A 17,678-nucleotide genomic window follows, 5' to 3' on the forward strand; every position below is an offset into this window, starting at 1 on the left:
AAGCACTCTAATCAGAAAATATACCTTTTCCATAATTGCTAGTTCCCAAACTATCCTACTTGCCATAGTAAAACATAGAATTTACCAGCTAATCTACCTCAAACATTATTATGTCATTCAATGCATTGTATTTACATTTTACAATTTAAGAAATTGATCACAATTCATTCATATCAAGTTAATTCACCTATGAAGGTTGTGCAAAAATGGAAAGGAAAGCAGGTATTACATGTAAAATATTATACAAATAGAAATTATTAAATATATTTTTAATTATGTACTGACTCTTACCCTTTTGAATTACATTTGTTGCCTTAAAATATAGTCACATTTGACCTCAAGGAAATTAGACTATATTCAAGTAGCACAATCTCTGGATTTTCCTTTGTATCTGTTGAGTCTTGATACTATAAATAATGGGGTTCATCAAGGGTGGAAAAAGGACATAGATGTTGCCCATGAGGACATGAACTAAAGGTGAGAGGTGTTTACCAAAACGATGCACCATGGTCAGACCAATGATTGGGATATAGAAAACCAAAACAGCACAGATATGAGATACACAGGTCTGCAAGGACTTGATCCTCTCCTCCTGGCATGCAATGGCTAAAACTGTGTGTAAGATCATGATGTAGGAGATAAGTATGAGCACTGCATCCAATAACAAGTTGCTGATCACCAAGGCCAGAGCATAGATACTGTTGAAGCGGATGTCCGAACAGGCCATTCGAATTAAATCTTGGTGCAGGCAGAAAGAGTGAGAAAGGATATGGGGATGGCAGTAAGTTAAGAACTTCAGGCGGATGATAACTGGAGGTATGAGTAAAGAACTCCTACCTAAAATGGCCATCCAAATTTTCATGATTTTGTCATTGCTTAGGATGGAAGAGTAACGCAATGGGTTGCAAATGGCAATGTAGCGGTCAAAGGCCATGGCAAGGAGGACAGAGGACTCCATGAAGGACAGACCATGGATAAAATAGGACTGAGCAATGCAGGAGTCCAGGCTGATCTCTTGAATGAGTCCCCACAGGATCCCTAGGACTGTGTGCACGGTTGACAACCCCATGCACAGGTCAGTGAGGGCCAGCATAGCCAGGAGATAAAACATGGGCTGGTGTAGGCTTGGCTCAGTCCAGATCACATGGAGGACCATGCAGTTTCCCAGAAATACCATGGCATAGATGGAGGAGAAGGGGATGGAGAGCCAGAGATAGTCAAGTTCTAGGCCAGGAAAACCAGTGAGAACAAAGATGGAACTACTGAGGTTGCAGATCGAGGTAGCAGACATTATCAGAGTATTGAGAATATTATTAGTGAGATATAAATTAGATCTCCAAATTTCTAGTAATGTTTATCTGCTTTTGAGAAGAAAATAAAATATAATACAATTTCCTTAAGTGTCATAAACTCAGCAAAATAGAAACCTGATCCTTTATCCTTTAGGGTAAAAATCCCTTGTCTAGATATGGAATTTCCAGTGGAAGTGACTACGGATGTCAGAAGACTAGGGAGTTTTATACAGACACAGTAATGTTAATGACCTCATGGGATTTGGATTTGGGGATGAACTTTTGGGAGTCTGTTTATTCCTAAAGGAAGATAATGTATGATTACAGGTGTCTACTGTTGCTACGGCAGCCAGTACCTTCAAGGAAAATATGTAATAGATGTATAATTTTCTTCTTGGGTACCACAATTGTCCCTTTTACTGCTCCCAAAGGATCATAAGTTCCCAAAGGAAATGTGACTGGTTAAAGTAATGTAACTTTGCAGAACATAAAATTTAGCTGAGAGAAAACTTAATGAACTAAGTTGAATCAGAACATTTTTACACATTCCCCATAGCTTAGGCTCTCTCTAAATTATTTACCTATTTAAAATGTACTCTCCTTTAGTTATCTTTATTTTGTGCCTCTTTATACTTGTAAGAGTTTTCTGGATTTTCTGAACCTTGAAATATTTTAATCTCATATATTTCATATATAGATAACATGAATGACATGCATTTTAAACTGGAAAATATTAAATCATTATTTGATATATCTTTTATCTATGACCATCTTAGTCATTTAAGGGTAGAATAGAATTAGTTTATTAAGCATATAATATCTTTGATAACACCCAGATAGTGGTAAAGGCAGAATATCTGGCCCAGCCTGCCAGGGAGCTATGAGCATCAGCACCTCTTATTATGTAGATTAAAGCCATATGACATGAATTCCTTTGGTTAAGAGAGTATATGAATTATTAGATCTTGAAAGAATAATTTGAGGATTTTGAAACACAAATGGAGGTCTATAGAAGGCTATCAAAATCATTTGTGTATTGGGGTAATTAGAAATTAATTCTAGGAATGAGTGATTTTATTTCATTTTTTTAGAAAGAATGTAATATTTTAAAACTTAAGAAAAATTTAAATTTTACAAACACCTAGACATTTTCCTCAATGCACAACTGAGTGCCTGAATAGTAACTCTGAGAAAGGGGAGCTAATGAATCTGATAGAGATGGATATGGCATGCTGGTATATAAAGCTAATTTGGTATAAACTCGAAAAGGAGAATTGTAACCATAATCATCTTCATTGTTATCTGATATTTTAGTACCATTTAACCAATAGTTGCCTTTACCTGACCTTTCAGCCCAACAGAAATCTGTGCCTTGATTGGAATAAGTTATTGTTATTTAAACTTTGTGGTGCTTAGAGAAAAATGGTTTCTCTAAAGGGTATCTGGCCCTTACAGTGTACTCCTGGCTTAGGAAATTAAAAAGAATCTTCCCATATAGAAATATTTACTATGCTCTACAGGGTGGCCAATGCTACCTCTCTGGTTTCTAGTAAAAACATCTCATTCCTTGGGTTAGAGAGAACATATCATAATCCCAGCTTTAGGGGCTTTTAAGGCACAGCCTAGAGTCATTCCAAAAAGGAGATCTTTCTGATCAGGTGTTTCTGATGATTCCTATCAGGGTCAAATCTACAAGTGTTAAGTGGGATGGTTATTAGAGGAATACCTGTTTTGGGACTAACTGGAGGGATGCGCACAGACACAAGAGTTTGTTCAAGGTACCTAGGTAACTTGGGCACAAGTAGAGAGGAGATAAAAAAAATAAAAATCATGGTGAAGGTAGGGTATTATTGGGGATGGAGAATGGGATATTGTAAGGGATTTAGGAGAATAAGAGAATATTTAGACAGATGGTGAAAAGGAAATTCAGGCATGCCTTGATCTGTGATTGTGGGTGTCAACTTGTTTTAATGTCTTGGGCAGAATCTGTCTACATGAGACGCTGTCTGCTTCTGGAATTCTCATGTCAATATTAGCTTCAGATCCAACATGGGAGTAACTTCTCAAAGGCTTAGAGCATGTTTTAGTTGTAACAGGTGAACCCAGGGGTTAATTGAAGTTGTGGTCAATAAGATTTGATAAGGTCCTTTCCACCTAGTTCTAAAGCAGTCTTTCATTGATATCTCTTCCAGTATATAAAGTCTCCAATAGGAAGGTCATGTAGAGTCCACTGTATAGGAATCTTGGGAAAGACGTCTAGATCTATGAGTGGTAAAATGGGTACATGCAATCAGTCCTTTACAATAATTAGCACACTCTAATAGGTTGGAGTCCAGTAAGATAGGAGAAGTAATAAGCCTGTAGGGTTTTCCCATTGTGATTTCATGGGGGGTTAAATGGTGTTTTTCTGATAGGCTAGATCTTATGGCCACTGAGGCTAAGGGAAGAACTTTAGGCCAAGGCAGATAGAGGGATGTAAATAATTTAGCTGATTTATGTTTTAAGATACCATTTGTTCTTTTTACCTTTCCTGAAAATTGAGGATGGGAGGGCAAGTGAAACTCTTGGTTGATAGGTAAGATGTTGCAAAGTTCCTTGATTACAGTTCCTGCAAATTGGGAGCTTCTATTGCTTGAGAGAATGGCAGGAATTCTCATGTGGGGCAAACAAAGTCTAGTAGTTTTTTAGCCATTGTGAGGGCTGTAGACTCGAGACAAGGAAAAGCCTCTATCATCCAGAAAACAGACATATGCTAACAAGGACATACTCATGTTCCATAGAAGGGGGTAGCTGTGTAAAGTCCAGTTGAAGATGTTCAAATGGCCCCTGTAGGTTCAGGTATTTGACCCTGTCCCAACTTCAGAGTTTTACAAGGGTTATGTTAGTTGGCAGGTGGAACTTGATTTGTATACTTACCTTGCTTCTTGCTTGAAATACCTTTTGTTTTCCTTTTTCTGAATATAAAGCTATCACCTGTGGTTGATTGAGAGCATTTTCAGAAAAGCATCAGAATAAAACCATGTAACTGACAAGGAATTTTGGTTGTTTTTGTGGCATGTAGCATATTTTCAAGAATAACTAAAATTAAGACCAATAACCTTCTACTGTTTCTAACACATGAAGATCAGTATCAGTAGATATCACAGACAGTGAGAACATTGCCAAATATCTAAGAATTTTATATATTCCTAAATATTTATGTGAATAACATTTTACCCATTAAAATTTAACCAACAGAAGGTCAGAAAATCCTTTTTAATTTGACATTTCCCATGCAATTCACAATATATTAAATGAATCTAACTATATTTACCTCCTCTCTTTTTCTTAGATAAAAGAACAAATCCCTTGTGATTTTCCAGAGGCTTTCTGCAAAATCCCAAAGACGGTTTGAAATAAAAAAGACATCCTTTAGAGTTTGATTTTGTGAAGACAAAATGTCAAAAGTTGTCAGGAGATTTGAACACTTGATTACTGAGAAATCTACTAAGTGACAAAGATTTTAGAAGTAAATACAGAAGGTAACATGAATGTAAAAAATAAAAAAGGAAATAAAGCATAGATCTTTTAAAAGTGAGACTTGTTCTCTTAAACAATAAAGGATGATAAGATGAATATAAATACCAATGAGGATATTGTTTTGCTATGACAAAAAATCTTTGCTTTCTGGGCAGAGATGTTTAAGAAAAGCATTTTATAACTTCTCACTAAGAGCAGACCAATTATTGAAGAAAAAATCATCATTTTAACAGACAGAAAACCAAATTTCCAGTTTTGCATGAATGTACTGTTTGATACAAAAGCATTTCAAGAAATCTTATAGATAAGACTATCAGTTCTTATTCAGTGTTGATCATGGCAAATAAAATTCATTTCTACAAACCTTCTACAACTTTCTATATCCATTTAAGTTTTGTCCTTCACTTTACTGTTTCTCACTCTGCCATACCTAGTCAATTAACTTTAGGACAAAACTACTCTTTTTCCTTAACAAATTTGCATCCTACATACCTTACATACTTAAGATCCCAAAAATGATCTTGGAAATTGTCTTCAGACTGACATCCTACAAAACACAAGAACTCAAAATAAGGTTTGCCATACTGATAACTCAATTTGGTGAAACACGTATTTCCATTTTTCATCATTTTAAATATTTATTCCATCTAATACTAGCTTATTTGATCAGTGATCTTGTATAAATTTAGGAAGAACATATCCAAGTGGAATAAGATTGTATGCTTGTATTGTACCTAATATTGATAACTTAGAATTCAGAGCTATTTTTATTTAACTAACAGTATTAAAATAGACCTGGGTGCCAAAGGTTTACCTAGATCATGTGCATTTGAATTTTTAAATTATTTAAATTTAGTTCTATGAATACTCTTTGTACTGGGAGTATTAGAAAGTCTGTTTCTTGGGACTTTATGAATATTAATTTTTATATAAGCACTTATTTCTCTATAAGCAAGTTGAATAGAGCTCTTTTAATGATTTCTGTATGTTAATTTGGACTTACCATCAGAGGTAGGAAAGTACACATCAGGCATATAATCAGACGTAAATAGAGAGCTTATACCTTCAATTAGAAAAATAATTTTGGCTATGAGTCAGACATAAAAATACAGAAACAAAGGAATACAAAATTCACTACTTTATATAAAAGATCTGGCTTTCTCTCCTTACTCCACTCATATTTTTAACAGAAGTTTTGTTCTTGGCAGATTGGACAAGTTGAGTTTATTTAATATGAGGACTCAAGCTTTCCACTTGTAATTTGTGGAGACTTGTAAGGTTTTCTTTGCCCTGACATGTAACCTTGCAGAAGCTTTGTCCTACTTCTCAGGCCTATTTGACTCTCAGATTGACCATGGAAAGAGGGTTCTTGGAGGTCCCTTTCTGTGTCTGTCCAGTTAGCTTTTGCCATCCAGGATTTAGTATCTGAGGTTCTGATCAACATGTGCACAAGCTAATATATGTCAGAGAGCCTTATATCATATGCATACAAAAAAGTTGTAAATTTTTTGTCTGAACATGTGTTGGTCTTATTTGGGGAAATCTTTAATTATTGCTCTTAACTCAGGTCAGGTCCGAGGTTTAAATTCTGCTCTAGTGGGCAGCCAGCCTAAGTCTTTTAAGGAGCCTACACTAGACCCTTTTTCCTCAGGGGGCCAAGAGGAACCATTAGAGCAGCTTCTGGGGAAGGGCTGGATACAGAAAGTTGGGGGAGTTATAGGTTTGGTTTGGAGTTCATCCACCTTTATTCTGTTTTTTGGCCTTTTCTTTCTTTAATGGACCATTAAGTGAAGCTATGGTGGAGGCAGATTGTCCTCTAGCAGCCACCAACTACCAATATTGGATCCCACCCCCCATCCCCCTTTTAAGGGTGCCTTCCAAGTGCAAGATTTTCTTTCTATAAAAATTCCCAAAGTGGTCAACACAAACAGACCTTTGTCAGATCTACCCATGAACAGAAAGTCACAGGCCCATAGTGCGGTATATATATAAGAATCAGGAGTTTCAGCAGGAGGAGAAGGTGATTTAGAGCAAGAAGCCTCCATTAGGCTGAGGTCAGAAGAAACGTCTCTGAAGCCTGGGCCTTTCAGCTCAGCCACCCTGATTCCGCTCCGCCCTTAGCAGGATCCCCCGGTGAGCGGGAGTGTCTAGAACTGAAAGCTGGCAGCATTGTAGGTAGAAAAGGGGGCTCATTATACAAGACAGGACTGGCGAACCGCTCACCATATGACCCAGACTGGGAGTCGGTTTAGTGAGCCTCATGGTTTCCCAATCCCCACGTAATCCCCACGTATCTGAGAGAGACAGAAAATTAGAGAGCTGGAGGGAGAAATGAAATGAAACCAAATGGAGGGTCTGAGGATAGAACTTAATTCAAACCCAAACCAAAAGTGCCTAAACCAAAGTCCCAAATATAAAGCAATTGAATTCTATGCAAGTCCAGATATAGGAAGGGGATACCTGGGGGATGTGGCGTCTCCTCCATGGTTCAGCAGTCACAAAGGGTTCTTTTGTAGGCACCTCACTTAGCTGGTCACCAGAGCCTGCAGCCCGGGGGGACACCTTCTAAAACTTGCTGGGGTCTCCTAATTCATGAAAGAGAAATCGGAGTAGAGTTTGAAGACTACAGCATTTTATTCAGGACGCCGAAGTTTTGCTTGCAGCAAAGGAAGACAGATCAATTATAGCAACGGAAGTAGCTTCGGGGTTCTAGGAATGTCAAACTTTTTATAGATATAAAAGGGAAATGAGCTTGCCTTCTACTGATTGGACAAGTGTTTGTGCGTCTTTTAGGGGCGGGTTTAAGGCAGCTGTGCTTTATTTTGTATTAGGTCAAACGTAATGAACCAGGGACTTGATTGGCTCTGTGGATCATCTGCCTGGGATTCCAATTTCAAAAGATACAGCAAGGAAGTTCAAAGATGAAGGAGGACACAGTGTTTTAGCCCTGAAGGGTCGTCAGGCATAAGGCATACCTCATTTTATTGTGCTTCACTTTATTGCACTTTGCAGACAACACATTTTCTTTGTTTGTTTTTGTTTTCTTTTACAAATTGAAGTTGTGTGGCAATTCTGCTTCCAGCAAGTCTATTGGCGCCATTTTTCCAACAGCATGTGCTCACTTTGTGGTTCTGACACACTTTAATGAAGGTATGTGCATCTTTTTCTTAAGATAAAATGCTATTGCACACTTAATATACTACAGTATAGTGTAAACATTATATGTACTGTGAAACCAAAAAAAATTGCATAACGTGCTTTAATGCAATATTTGCTTTATTGTGGTATGTTCTGAAACCCAATCTGAGATATCTTAAGTTATACCTATATAATTATATCAATGTATTTGTGTGCATATGTCTGTGTGCTTCTGTGTGTTGGGAAAGGGGACTGAGATATCTTAAGTTATACCTATATAATTATATCAATGTATTTGTGTGCATATGTCTGTGTGCTTCTGTGTGTTGGGAAAGGGGATCAGCAATGGACCAGAACATAGTAATATGACCTGAATTAGTTGAGAAGGGTGTCCATATGAAGGGGAAGCTGAGTGAGAGATGTCAGATTTTGAACAGAATGAGGATGGTGTCCTGTGGGAGTAGAGGCATGACTGACCAACCTGGGGAGTCAGAGTTCTAGTATAACAAACAGGGCGTCCCCAAGATGAGGAGCTGAGGTGACATGTTTAGGAAGTTATCTACATGTGAGGAGTGTCCTGGCATGGGTAGTCAGAGCCCGAGCAGGAAGAGAAGGCACCCATATATGGGCTGTCTCATTGTGAGGGGTTGGTGCCTGGGGAAGGTGAAGAAAGATTTCAGTCTGGAGACTGTTGGTGCCCACATGGAGTGAGGAGCCAGTGATGGGCAGGGTGGCTCTGTGCTCGTTGTTGAAGCCCGTGCTGGGTAAGGAGGACGTCTGCACAGGGGAGTGTGTAGTGTGGCAACAAGAGAGAGGTTACATAAAGGGTTATTGATCAAACAAATAAAGATATTAAAATTAATGGGCAGTAGATTTCTCATTGTTGAAAGATAAATGCTTCTGATCTCAACAAAAGGCAGAATACTAGAATGGAATCTCTGGTTTTTTATTGGAATTGAAATTATCAGTGAGTACATATGGTTTTCAAAGTATATAAATAGAGAAATAAATGTACGTGTTTTATCCTAGCTTTGTTCACAGAGACCACCTGGGAACATGATTACCCAGGAGAATGACCCATGTAGCATGCAAATATTAGCTTCTAAATAGTAAATCTGTACTCATAAGGACCATAATTTTTTGAAAAATTGATGATTTCAGGGCTAGGCTAAGGAAAGTACAAGATGAGCATTGCATATTATATTTTACCAAAAAGCAATTAAATCCCTAGAATGAGTAAACCAAAAGTTGCCAAAGTGAAAAAGCCTGTTTTTTTAAGGATTTTTCATCTTTTACTCCCACTGGCCAAATCAGGAAGAACTGAACTTTTAGTAACTGATTGTTCCCTATTGAATGAAGTAGGAAACCATAACTATAGGATATTTACATAGTTTCAGTCTCTCTCTATCAAAAAATTCAAAGGGAAAAGGAATCATTTTATAGTAAAGAATCTTGGCAAACCTCCACTTAATCAAATAATCACAGTCAACTTCAACAAGAGTGGGAAAATTTCAAATCATGCAAACCTGAATGGGTTCATGAGATGAACAGAGCCTTGCATCCATTCCTGCATAATCTGGGTCTACTCATGAGAAAACATCAAACAAACCCAAACTAATGGATACTCCACAAAATATATGGCCAGTAAGTTTCAAAGTGTCATGGTCATACAAGCAAAGGAACTTGTATGAGTTACTTGTAGAGGGAAGGAAACTAAAAGATATGAATGCTAATGCACATGTTTCTGAAATGAATTCTTATGCTATAAATTACACATGGCACAATTGTAGAGAGTTGTATGGATCTGAAAATTGAATGGTAATAGTGTGTCATTGTTAATTTCCTGATGGACAGTTATGTTGTAATGATGTAGGACAATGTCCTTGTTCATAGAAAATACACACTAAAGAATTTGGGGGTAGTGATTGGGTATGAGATGGGCAACTTATACTTAAATGATTTGAGATACAAGTTCTTTGTGTTATAGTTCAAACTTTTCTGTAAAAAATATTTGTTGAAAATGTTTCAGAGGGAAAAGTAGTTGGGAATTGACTAAGATTGTCATTACCTAACAATTTTCAATAGCACTGGTCAATAAATGTACACACAGGAAGATGAGAACAAGTATAAGTAGTTCACTGATGAGTGCATAAATAACTATTAACAATGAACTATAATATAGAATTAAATTTTTGACAATATTTTGTTTCATTTTTATATCATTTTTTGCAAAACCTTTTAATGTATGGCTGTTTATATTATGCCATACATAAACATATATAAACATATATGCCATATATAGTTTCCTTAAGGAGATTAATTTCTTTGGGGTTCACAAAAGGGAGAAAGTTTACTGAGGTGAAGTTTAGGGAGAAACAATAAATAGCCTTATTGAAACAGTTTTCATGACATTTGGCTAAAGGGAGACTTAAACAGGAAAATTCTTCAGAATCTGATACCCTCTCTTCCTATTGGGTGTTTATTTTTTGCCTTTTCTTTCTGAGTAAATATTGAATTATCAGTCCATGCAATGACTCTTCTCTCTAAAATTTGGAAAAAAATTTGTGGAGTCTAGGGAAAATGTTGCCATTTAGCCATTCCTCTCAACCCCAGGGAACTTCTAACCTGGAAGAGGCCCAGCAGAAGGCTTCATTTGAAACATTCACCAACAGTAATTGGGGTCTCCCAGAGCCTGGATTCACCTGGTTCACACAACATCCCACTCCTTCCTCATCAAACTTAGCACTCTGACTCCCTGTGCATCAAGGACCGGTAAAGGAGAAAGGGCCCAGAGTCTAACTCAGGAGATGCCTTGTGTGCTCACTACCTTTAGTCCCAATTATCTGGTGTGTGTGTGGCACAAGTGGCTCAGAGAGACTAAGAGTGGATGCATTTAATGATCTAATTAACCTAAAATGGTCAGGATGCAGATTGGCTGCCATAACCCCCGAGATACCATGCAAAGGAGATTCCCTGTAAAATCATCTCATGATGCAGTTTTCCTGGAATTCTACAAACAGGTAGCTTTACCTGGGCTATATTCAGGGTGGCTGTTATATTTCACTATACTGAAGAACAACAGAAGTTTTAAGGAAAACTGTGGATAATATTTATCTCATCTTGGATTTTATCTTCAAATATCCATGTCTGTTTCTTCTGCATCCATTATCAATTCCTCAATATTCATTCCCCCAGGTTTCCCTGGCTTGGAAGGGCACTATCTCTGGTTTTCAATTCCCTTCTCAATCTATGCCTTGGTGTTCCTGAGAAACTTCATGGTGCTTCACATAATCTGCATTGAGCAAAGCCTGTATCAGCCCCTGTTCTATTTCCTAGCTTTGCTAGCTCTCACTGACTTGTGCATGGGACTGTCCACAGTGTACATGGTGCTAGAGATCCATGTGGGGGATCAGCCAGGAGATTGGTCTGGATATCTGCATTGCACAGACTTTATTTTGTCCACGGTCCCTCTTTCACTGGGTCTGGAGTTGTACTTGCCATGGCCTTTGATTGCTTTACAGCAGTTCACAGTCCTCTGAGATATACATCCCTCTTGACAAATAGTAGAACCACTCATTTCATTGTGACCATTTAGATGAGAAGTGCTTTGTCCATTTATTCTGTCATCATTAATTTGAAATTCTGTTACTGCCACTCTTGCCTCCTCTCCCACTCCTTCTGCCTGCACCAGGACCTACCCTGGCTGTCCTGCTCTGGCATGCATTTCAACAGCTTTTATACCCTGGCTCTGGTGATTTGTACCTTGTTGCTGGATGTTGTGCTTATTCTCCTTTCCTATATTTTCATCCTGCATATAGTATTGGCAATTGCATCTTGGAAGGAAAGGTTCAAGTCTCAGTCACAAGTACAGACTTGTGTCTCCCACATCTGTGCAGTGCTGGTTTCTAGATTCCCATCATTGGTTTTACCATGATACACTGCTCTGGAAAACATCTCTTATATTGAGTTCATGTCCTTTTGGGTGATATCTATATTCTCTTCCCATACTGATGAATACAACCATCTATAGTGTGAAGACCCAGCAAATTCAAAGCATGAGAAAGAAGTGGTTTTACCTGAAAATTTAATGAAACCCTTGAATTTTATCAGTAAGAATGCTTTAAGATCAAAATAATACTGCTAGTTCCCATACATTCAGCAATTTTCAATTGAATAATATTTTCTATAACTTTTTGTTCTTTTATTGAAACTTGAGTCTTAAATTACTTAATTGGCTTGCTAATGCAAGAGAAGTAATAGAACAAAGTTTTAGTCATATTTGTTCCCAAATGTTTTCTGAAAGTTTTTGTGGGACAATCACAGCTACTATAGACATGACAATACAAATATTTAAATTTTCTTGGCATATTCATGCAGCATATTAAAAGTATGTTACACTGGAGGCGGGGCAAGATGGCAGCATAGAGAGGAGTGGAAGCTAAGTAGTCCCCCTGGAACAACTACAAAAAACCAGAACAGAATCATTGTATCATGCTTCCTTTAATGTAACAAAGATGATATACCAAGGTAAATGCAGATAAGAGGGGGAGATAGGGGAGGCAAAAAAAAAAAAAAAAGAAAAAAAGTATGTTACGCTGCATCTATCAATACTTTCATTCCATTGGCATGCCTAGTTAGACTTCTACCCCAAATTTTGGAAACATGCCTGTTGTTTAGATTATTCAAGTAATGATGGTTATATCAGAATACATGATACACTAAAATTGGACTTTTCTCATTCTCAGAAGAGGAGTTACTAACATCTGAAACTCTTATGCTGAGCCTCCCTTCCACTCTATTCTTTTTTCCCCATTAGTGATGTGATACAAGTCCATTAGAGGAATTTTGGAATAAAAATATTTGAAATCCTTTGTTCCCAAATGTTTCTTAATATCTTAAGATGTGACCTTATTGCATATGCATTTTTTCATCCTATATTTTTTCAACAAATATTTTATTAGAATTTCTCCATAGCATTTTAAATTCTTCATAAAGGTTTCAGGAAAGGAGTTCAGTTTAGAAACTATTTGAAAAACACAGAACTGATGTAGGCCCTTATAGAACAATGGTCATGGGAATAGAAATATGAGAACAGATTTAAATGATATTTATGATATATAAACACACTTTAATAACTATTTGGCTGTGGATTGGTAAACAGAGAGTGAGGTTTCATAGTGACGCTTTGGTTTCTGGTTTGTGATATTGACTGGGTGGTGTTGTCATTCAATGAGATGGTGATCAAAGAAAGAGGAGTAATCTTTACACCAGGAGTTAATGTAACTTACTTTAAAGATATCTAGCTTGAGGTTTCTGTGGAAAATTTATTAATGTGCATTCAAATATACTGAGTGATACCCTCAGTGTTTCAGTCATAGAACTAGTCCCTGCTAAGAGAAACAGCAGTGAGTAAAAAGAATCACTGGCCTACAGTATAGCAAGTGATACAGACAAATAAATGAGCACATTTACAATTATGATAAATGCCATTAATAAGAAATGAAGGGTACAATGGCAGCATGACAAGAGGAATCTAATCCAGTACAAGGAATTTTAGAAATGACTTGCATGGGAAAGTGGTATGTAGCTGAGGCTTAAAATAGAAGGGAAAAAACCTAGGGAGTGAAAAAGGAAGGAATGTTCAGACCAAAAATCCAAACCAAACAAACAAGCAAAAAAAATAAAAACCTAGAATAAATAAAATAAGTTGAAAAGGCACTGGACTGCATGAGAAATAGGTTAGTAAATGGACATGTTTATAATGTGTGTGTGATATGTGTAGACCTTTATCTCCATATTATACATATTATATGTTCAAGTGTGTGTATGTGTGTCTGTGTGTGTATTCCCTAGGAGAAGCTTGAATAGTAGGAACAAGGTTGTGGGAGGTGTGTCTACAATTTATTATTAATGATTAGGGCAATGTGCAAAAACTACTAATGAATTGCAGTTAGAATAGTGAAATTATCAAACATTTATATTAAGAGCATCAGTCCTGCTGCTGAATAGATGAGAAGGGCAAGGTTTGACATCAGAAGACAAGATAAACAGGGTATTAAATAAAAGGATATAGCAGTGGCTGAGCAAGGGTCAACTTGGGGAGTTGAAAGAAGTGGAGGCAAGTGAGATATATTTAATAGGTAGGTTCAAAGGATTTGGTGGTTAATTGGCTAAGGATAAGAGAAAGGGAAGTGCCAATTTCATGTTCAAATTTTTTGAATGAGAAACTGCAGAAATAATGTTGCCATTTCCTGAGATAAGGAGTATGTGGAAAGAACAGTATTAGTTTTATAAATGCTCTTTGTTGTGGGATCTACCCAACCTATAAGAAGAGATGTCCAGCCTGTGTATATGCCTATCAGGTTCTCTGAGAAGAGAGTACTGAATTTAGGAATGATGATCAAAACATGGTGTGTTAGATCATGAGGGCGGGTGACTTGACCAAGTAAATGATATAGTGTGAGTACACTGAAGAAATGAACATTAAAATAGCATAGAGTTGAATCACCAAAAATAGCCTGGAAAATGTGCAGTAAAAAATACTAGCAAACTTGGTGGAAATGATTCCCAATGAAAAGGAGCTTTAATGAGGGGAATGATTAACTACGTTAAAATGTTATAAGAGGTAACTTAAAACAGGTACTGAAAAATAGCCAATGGATTTTGAAGTGTTGGAAAACTTCAGGAAGAGTATTTATGGAGTGGAAATAGTTTTAAAAATTTATGAAGGAAATTTGGATTAGGAGGGGGAGATGATGTGGTTATATATATTTGTTGCTGTTGTTTGAGAATATGGCCATAGAGGTTAGAAATAGAAAGTGCAGTAGTCAGAAGGTGATGGACAGATGCTTCCTTCCTTTCTCCTTCCCTCTGCCTTTCCCTCCCCTCTCCCTCCCCCTCTCTCTCTACTTTCCAGATATACATTAGTAACTTACATATATGGGTAAGAAACTCAGAAGAGAAGATAGAAGGGTTGAAAATATTTTAGCAGAGATTGACTTATTGAAAATGTTAGCAAAAATGGATACTGAATGAGGTTTATTGTGGAAAAGAGCATCAGGAGAAAAGAATGTGCTGTACAGTATCTGAGGAACAGCAACACTTTATTAGAAAAGTAAGAGTATTCATGAAGGACAAGGCACATGGTAGCAATGGAAGCAGGAGGAAAACCAAGATCATCGTGTGGCATGAAAGACAGAGCAAGAACATGTGTCAGACTTCCCAGAAAATGCCATCACAAACATAATCAACAATTGCAAAAATGCCTTTTACTGGTATAATAAATACATTATTAAGTTTTAATTGTGCTTCCTTTTGCTGTTGTTTTTGTCATTGTGTAAAGATATTTATTTTCCAACTTAAATGCTCCTGCAAAAATAACCATTCAGAACTGTTTCTTAATGGCGCATGACAAAAAATGACTTGCCTGGGGAGTTGTCCTCTTTCTCCTTATCAGGTTATACATTGATGTGATCAGTAAAACTCGATCAATGCCTCAAAATTCATACTAAATCATAGGGAGATATTACTGAAGTTTAGCTTTGGGCTTATTTATGCTTTGGGTTTCATTCTTTGCATTTGCATTCCCATGTCAGAGAATTATCTCTTCTGTAATCCATTCCCTCAAAAGTGTTGCTCTTACCTAGTTAACTAATCCTGCTTCTATTTCATTAGATAAAATAAGGGTTCCACACTTTGGTACAGGGACAGTGGGAAAAGCAAATTCATGAGCCATAGCAGATAACCATAAATGATGATTGCTAATATTTACAACCTGATTTATCTCCTATTTCTATTGAATATTTTAACTTTTTATTTTAAAGTAATTTTAGACTTCTTTACTTTTCAGAAAATGTGCAAAAAGTAAAACAAAGGATTTCCATACTCCATTTTACCCAGTTTCATCAAACACTTGTTTTATATCCCATCCCATTTTCTTTTCTGCAAAGTTTGAGAACAATTATTGATAAATACTTCAGAAAGAATTTCCTTAACACAGGTAATTTTCTCACACAGGATATCTACAATCAGGAACTTTATCTCAATTTTATTTTAAGCCCTTTCAAAGCCCTGATAAATACAGAAACAGCACATGATCAAATTAAGGAATTAAGGTTTTTTTTTTTTTTCTTTTTCCATCCATGAAATTGATTGGGGCATAAAATACATCACAAAATGCACATATTTTAAGTACATTTTCACAGCTATGCAACTATCACCACAGTCTAATTTTAGAACATTTCCATCCCCCAAAAAAGAAACCTTGTGCTCATTTGTAATAGAGCTCCGTTCCCACCCCAGCCTTAGACAACCATTTATATACTTTGTCTCTATAGATTTTCCAATCTGGACATTCATACAAATAGAATCATAAAATGTGTTCCTTTGTGTTGTGATTCTTTAATTGGGCATAATGTTTGAGATATGTATCCATGTTGTAGCATGTATCTGTACCTCTTTCCTTTTCATTGCTGAATAGTATGTCATTTCACATATATACCACATTTTGTTTTCTCTGTTCATTAGTTGATGGACATTGAGGTTGTTTCCTTCTATAGTGTCAGTGATTTATGCTGGATATTTAGTAATTAATATTTAATCCCTTTTTTCTTGTATCATTTTGGCATATGTATGTGACTTAATAAATCTCTATGATTTGAAATTCATTTCACTGACTTGGTTTCAATGAATTTCGGTTTGTTCACTGAACTAAGGGATTTTCAAGAATAGTCTGGGTGGGGGAATAAATTCAAGAATGTCTACTTATGAAATATTTAATTGGGAGAACAGAACTCCCTAGTACAGATATCCAGTTAGCAGCTACAAATAGGCATCTAGAAAAAGAACTGATCAAATTCTTCATCATATTTCCAATGTCTGGAATAGTGGTGACAAGTAAATACAGAGTAAGATTTTGTTAAATACATGAAATAACATTCCATTCATTATCTAATTTCATTCTCAAATCATTCCTAAAATATATTTATGCATTTTATAGATGATGAATCTGAGATATGAAATTAATAGGTGGCTGGTTCCTCACTTTTGGGGATGAAATTTCAAATATTATAAGAAGGACACTTAGAGCATAGCCTGGAATTTGAGATTGGAATTGAACTTATGATTGAACATGAGAGATTGAATTGAACATATGATTAAACACATGATTGAACATTTCAATATATGCTAAGAGAATGAGATAAATACAGACATGATGTTTGTAATGTGTGTCATATGTGTATCGTGTATCTCTATATTATCTGTTCAAGTGTGTGCATGTGTATGTGTATTCCCTAGCTCCTGTTGACTAAGAGGTCCTTTGAGCAGAGATGGACCAAAAGCAATGAGCCTAAGGGAAGCCTTCCTCATGCCAAGAAATTCTAAATAGTTTCAAACTATTTAAATAGTTTCAATAGTTTCAAACTATTAAAATATGTAAAAATAAATGTAATTGCATTATAAAAATCCCATATATAATCATAAAAGTTGATTTTAGAAAACCTTGAATATTGCACAAAGCAGTCAATAAACTCTGGAAGGATTGACCCTCTACTGCAGAGTGTCGTTAATTTTCTACGGCACTGTAAAGAAATGGAGACAAAATTTTAGGTAGTGCCTTTTTGATGTGGTTTGTGCAAGAAAGGTCATACCTGGAAATATGAAAATATTTCAATAACAAGTTTTGTCTAGCCTTACATGAAAAACTTGGCAAATGAGTGTAATATTTTT

General features: G+C 36.4%; 1 protein-coding gene and 1 pseudogene across 1 annotated transcript; one reads left to right on the top strand and one right to left on the bottom strand.

Moving 5' to 3' along the window:
* Window positions 1-346: 346 nt before the first annotated feature.
* LOC119538517 (olfactory receptor 51V1-like) lies at window positions 347-1,300 on the bottom strand. Its single transcript, XM_037841518.1, has one exon. The coding sequence runs from the start codon at window positions 1,289-1,291 to the stop codon at window positions 347-349; it is 945 nt and encodes a 314-aa protein (XP_037697446.1). The 5' UTR covers window positions 1,292-1,300.
* A 9,792-nt stretch (window positions 1,301-11,092) lies between these two features.
* LOC119537152 lies at window positions 11,093-12,037 on the top strand (annotated as a pseudogene).
* The last annotated feature ends 5,641 nt before the right edge of the window (window positions 12,038-17,678 follow it).

The sequence above is a fragment of the Choloepus didactylus genome, chromosome 6, assembly GCF_015220235.1.
Source record: "Choloepus didactylus isolate mChoDid1 chromosome 6, mChoDid1.pri, whole genome shotgun sequence".
Classification (NCBI taxonomy): Eukaryota; Metazoa; Chordata; class Mammalia; order Pilosa; family Megalonychidae; genus Choloepus; species Choloepus didactylus.

Coding starts and splice junctions, on each gene's coding strand:
- LOC119538517 (XM_037841518.1), bottom strand. CDS start 1,291: ATGTCTGCTACCTCGATCTGCAACCTCAGTAGTTCCATCTTTGTTCTC.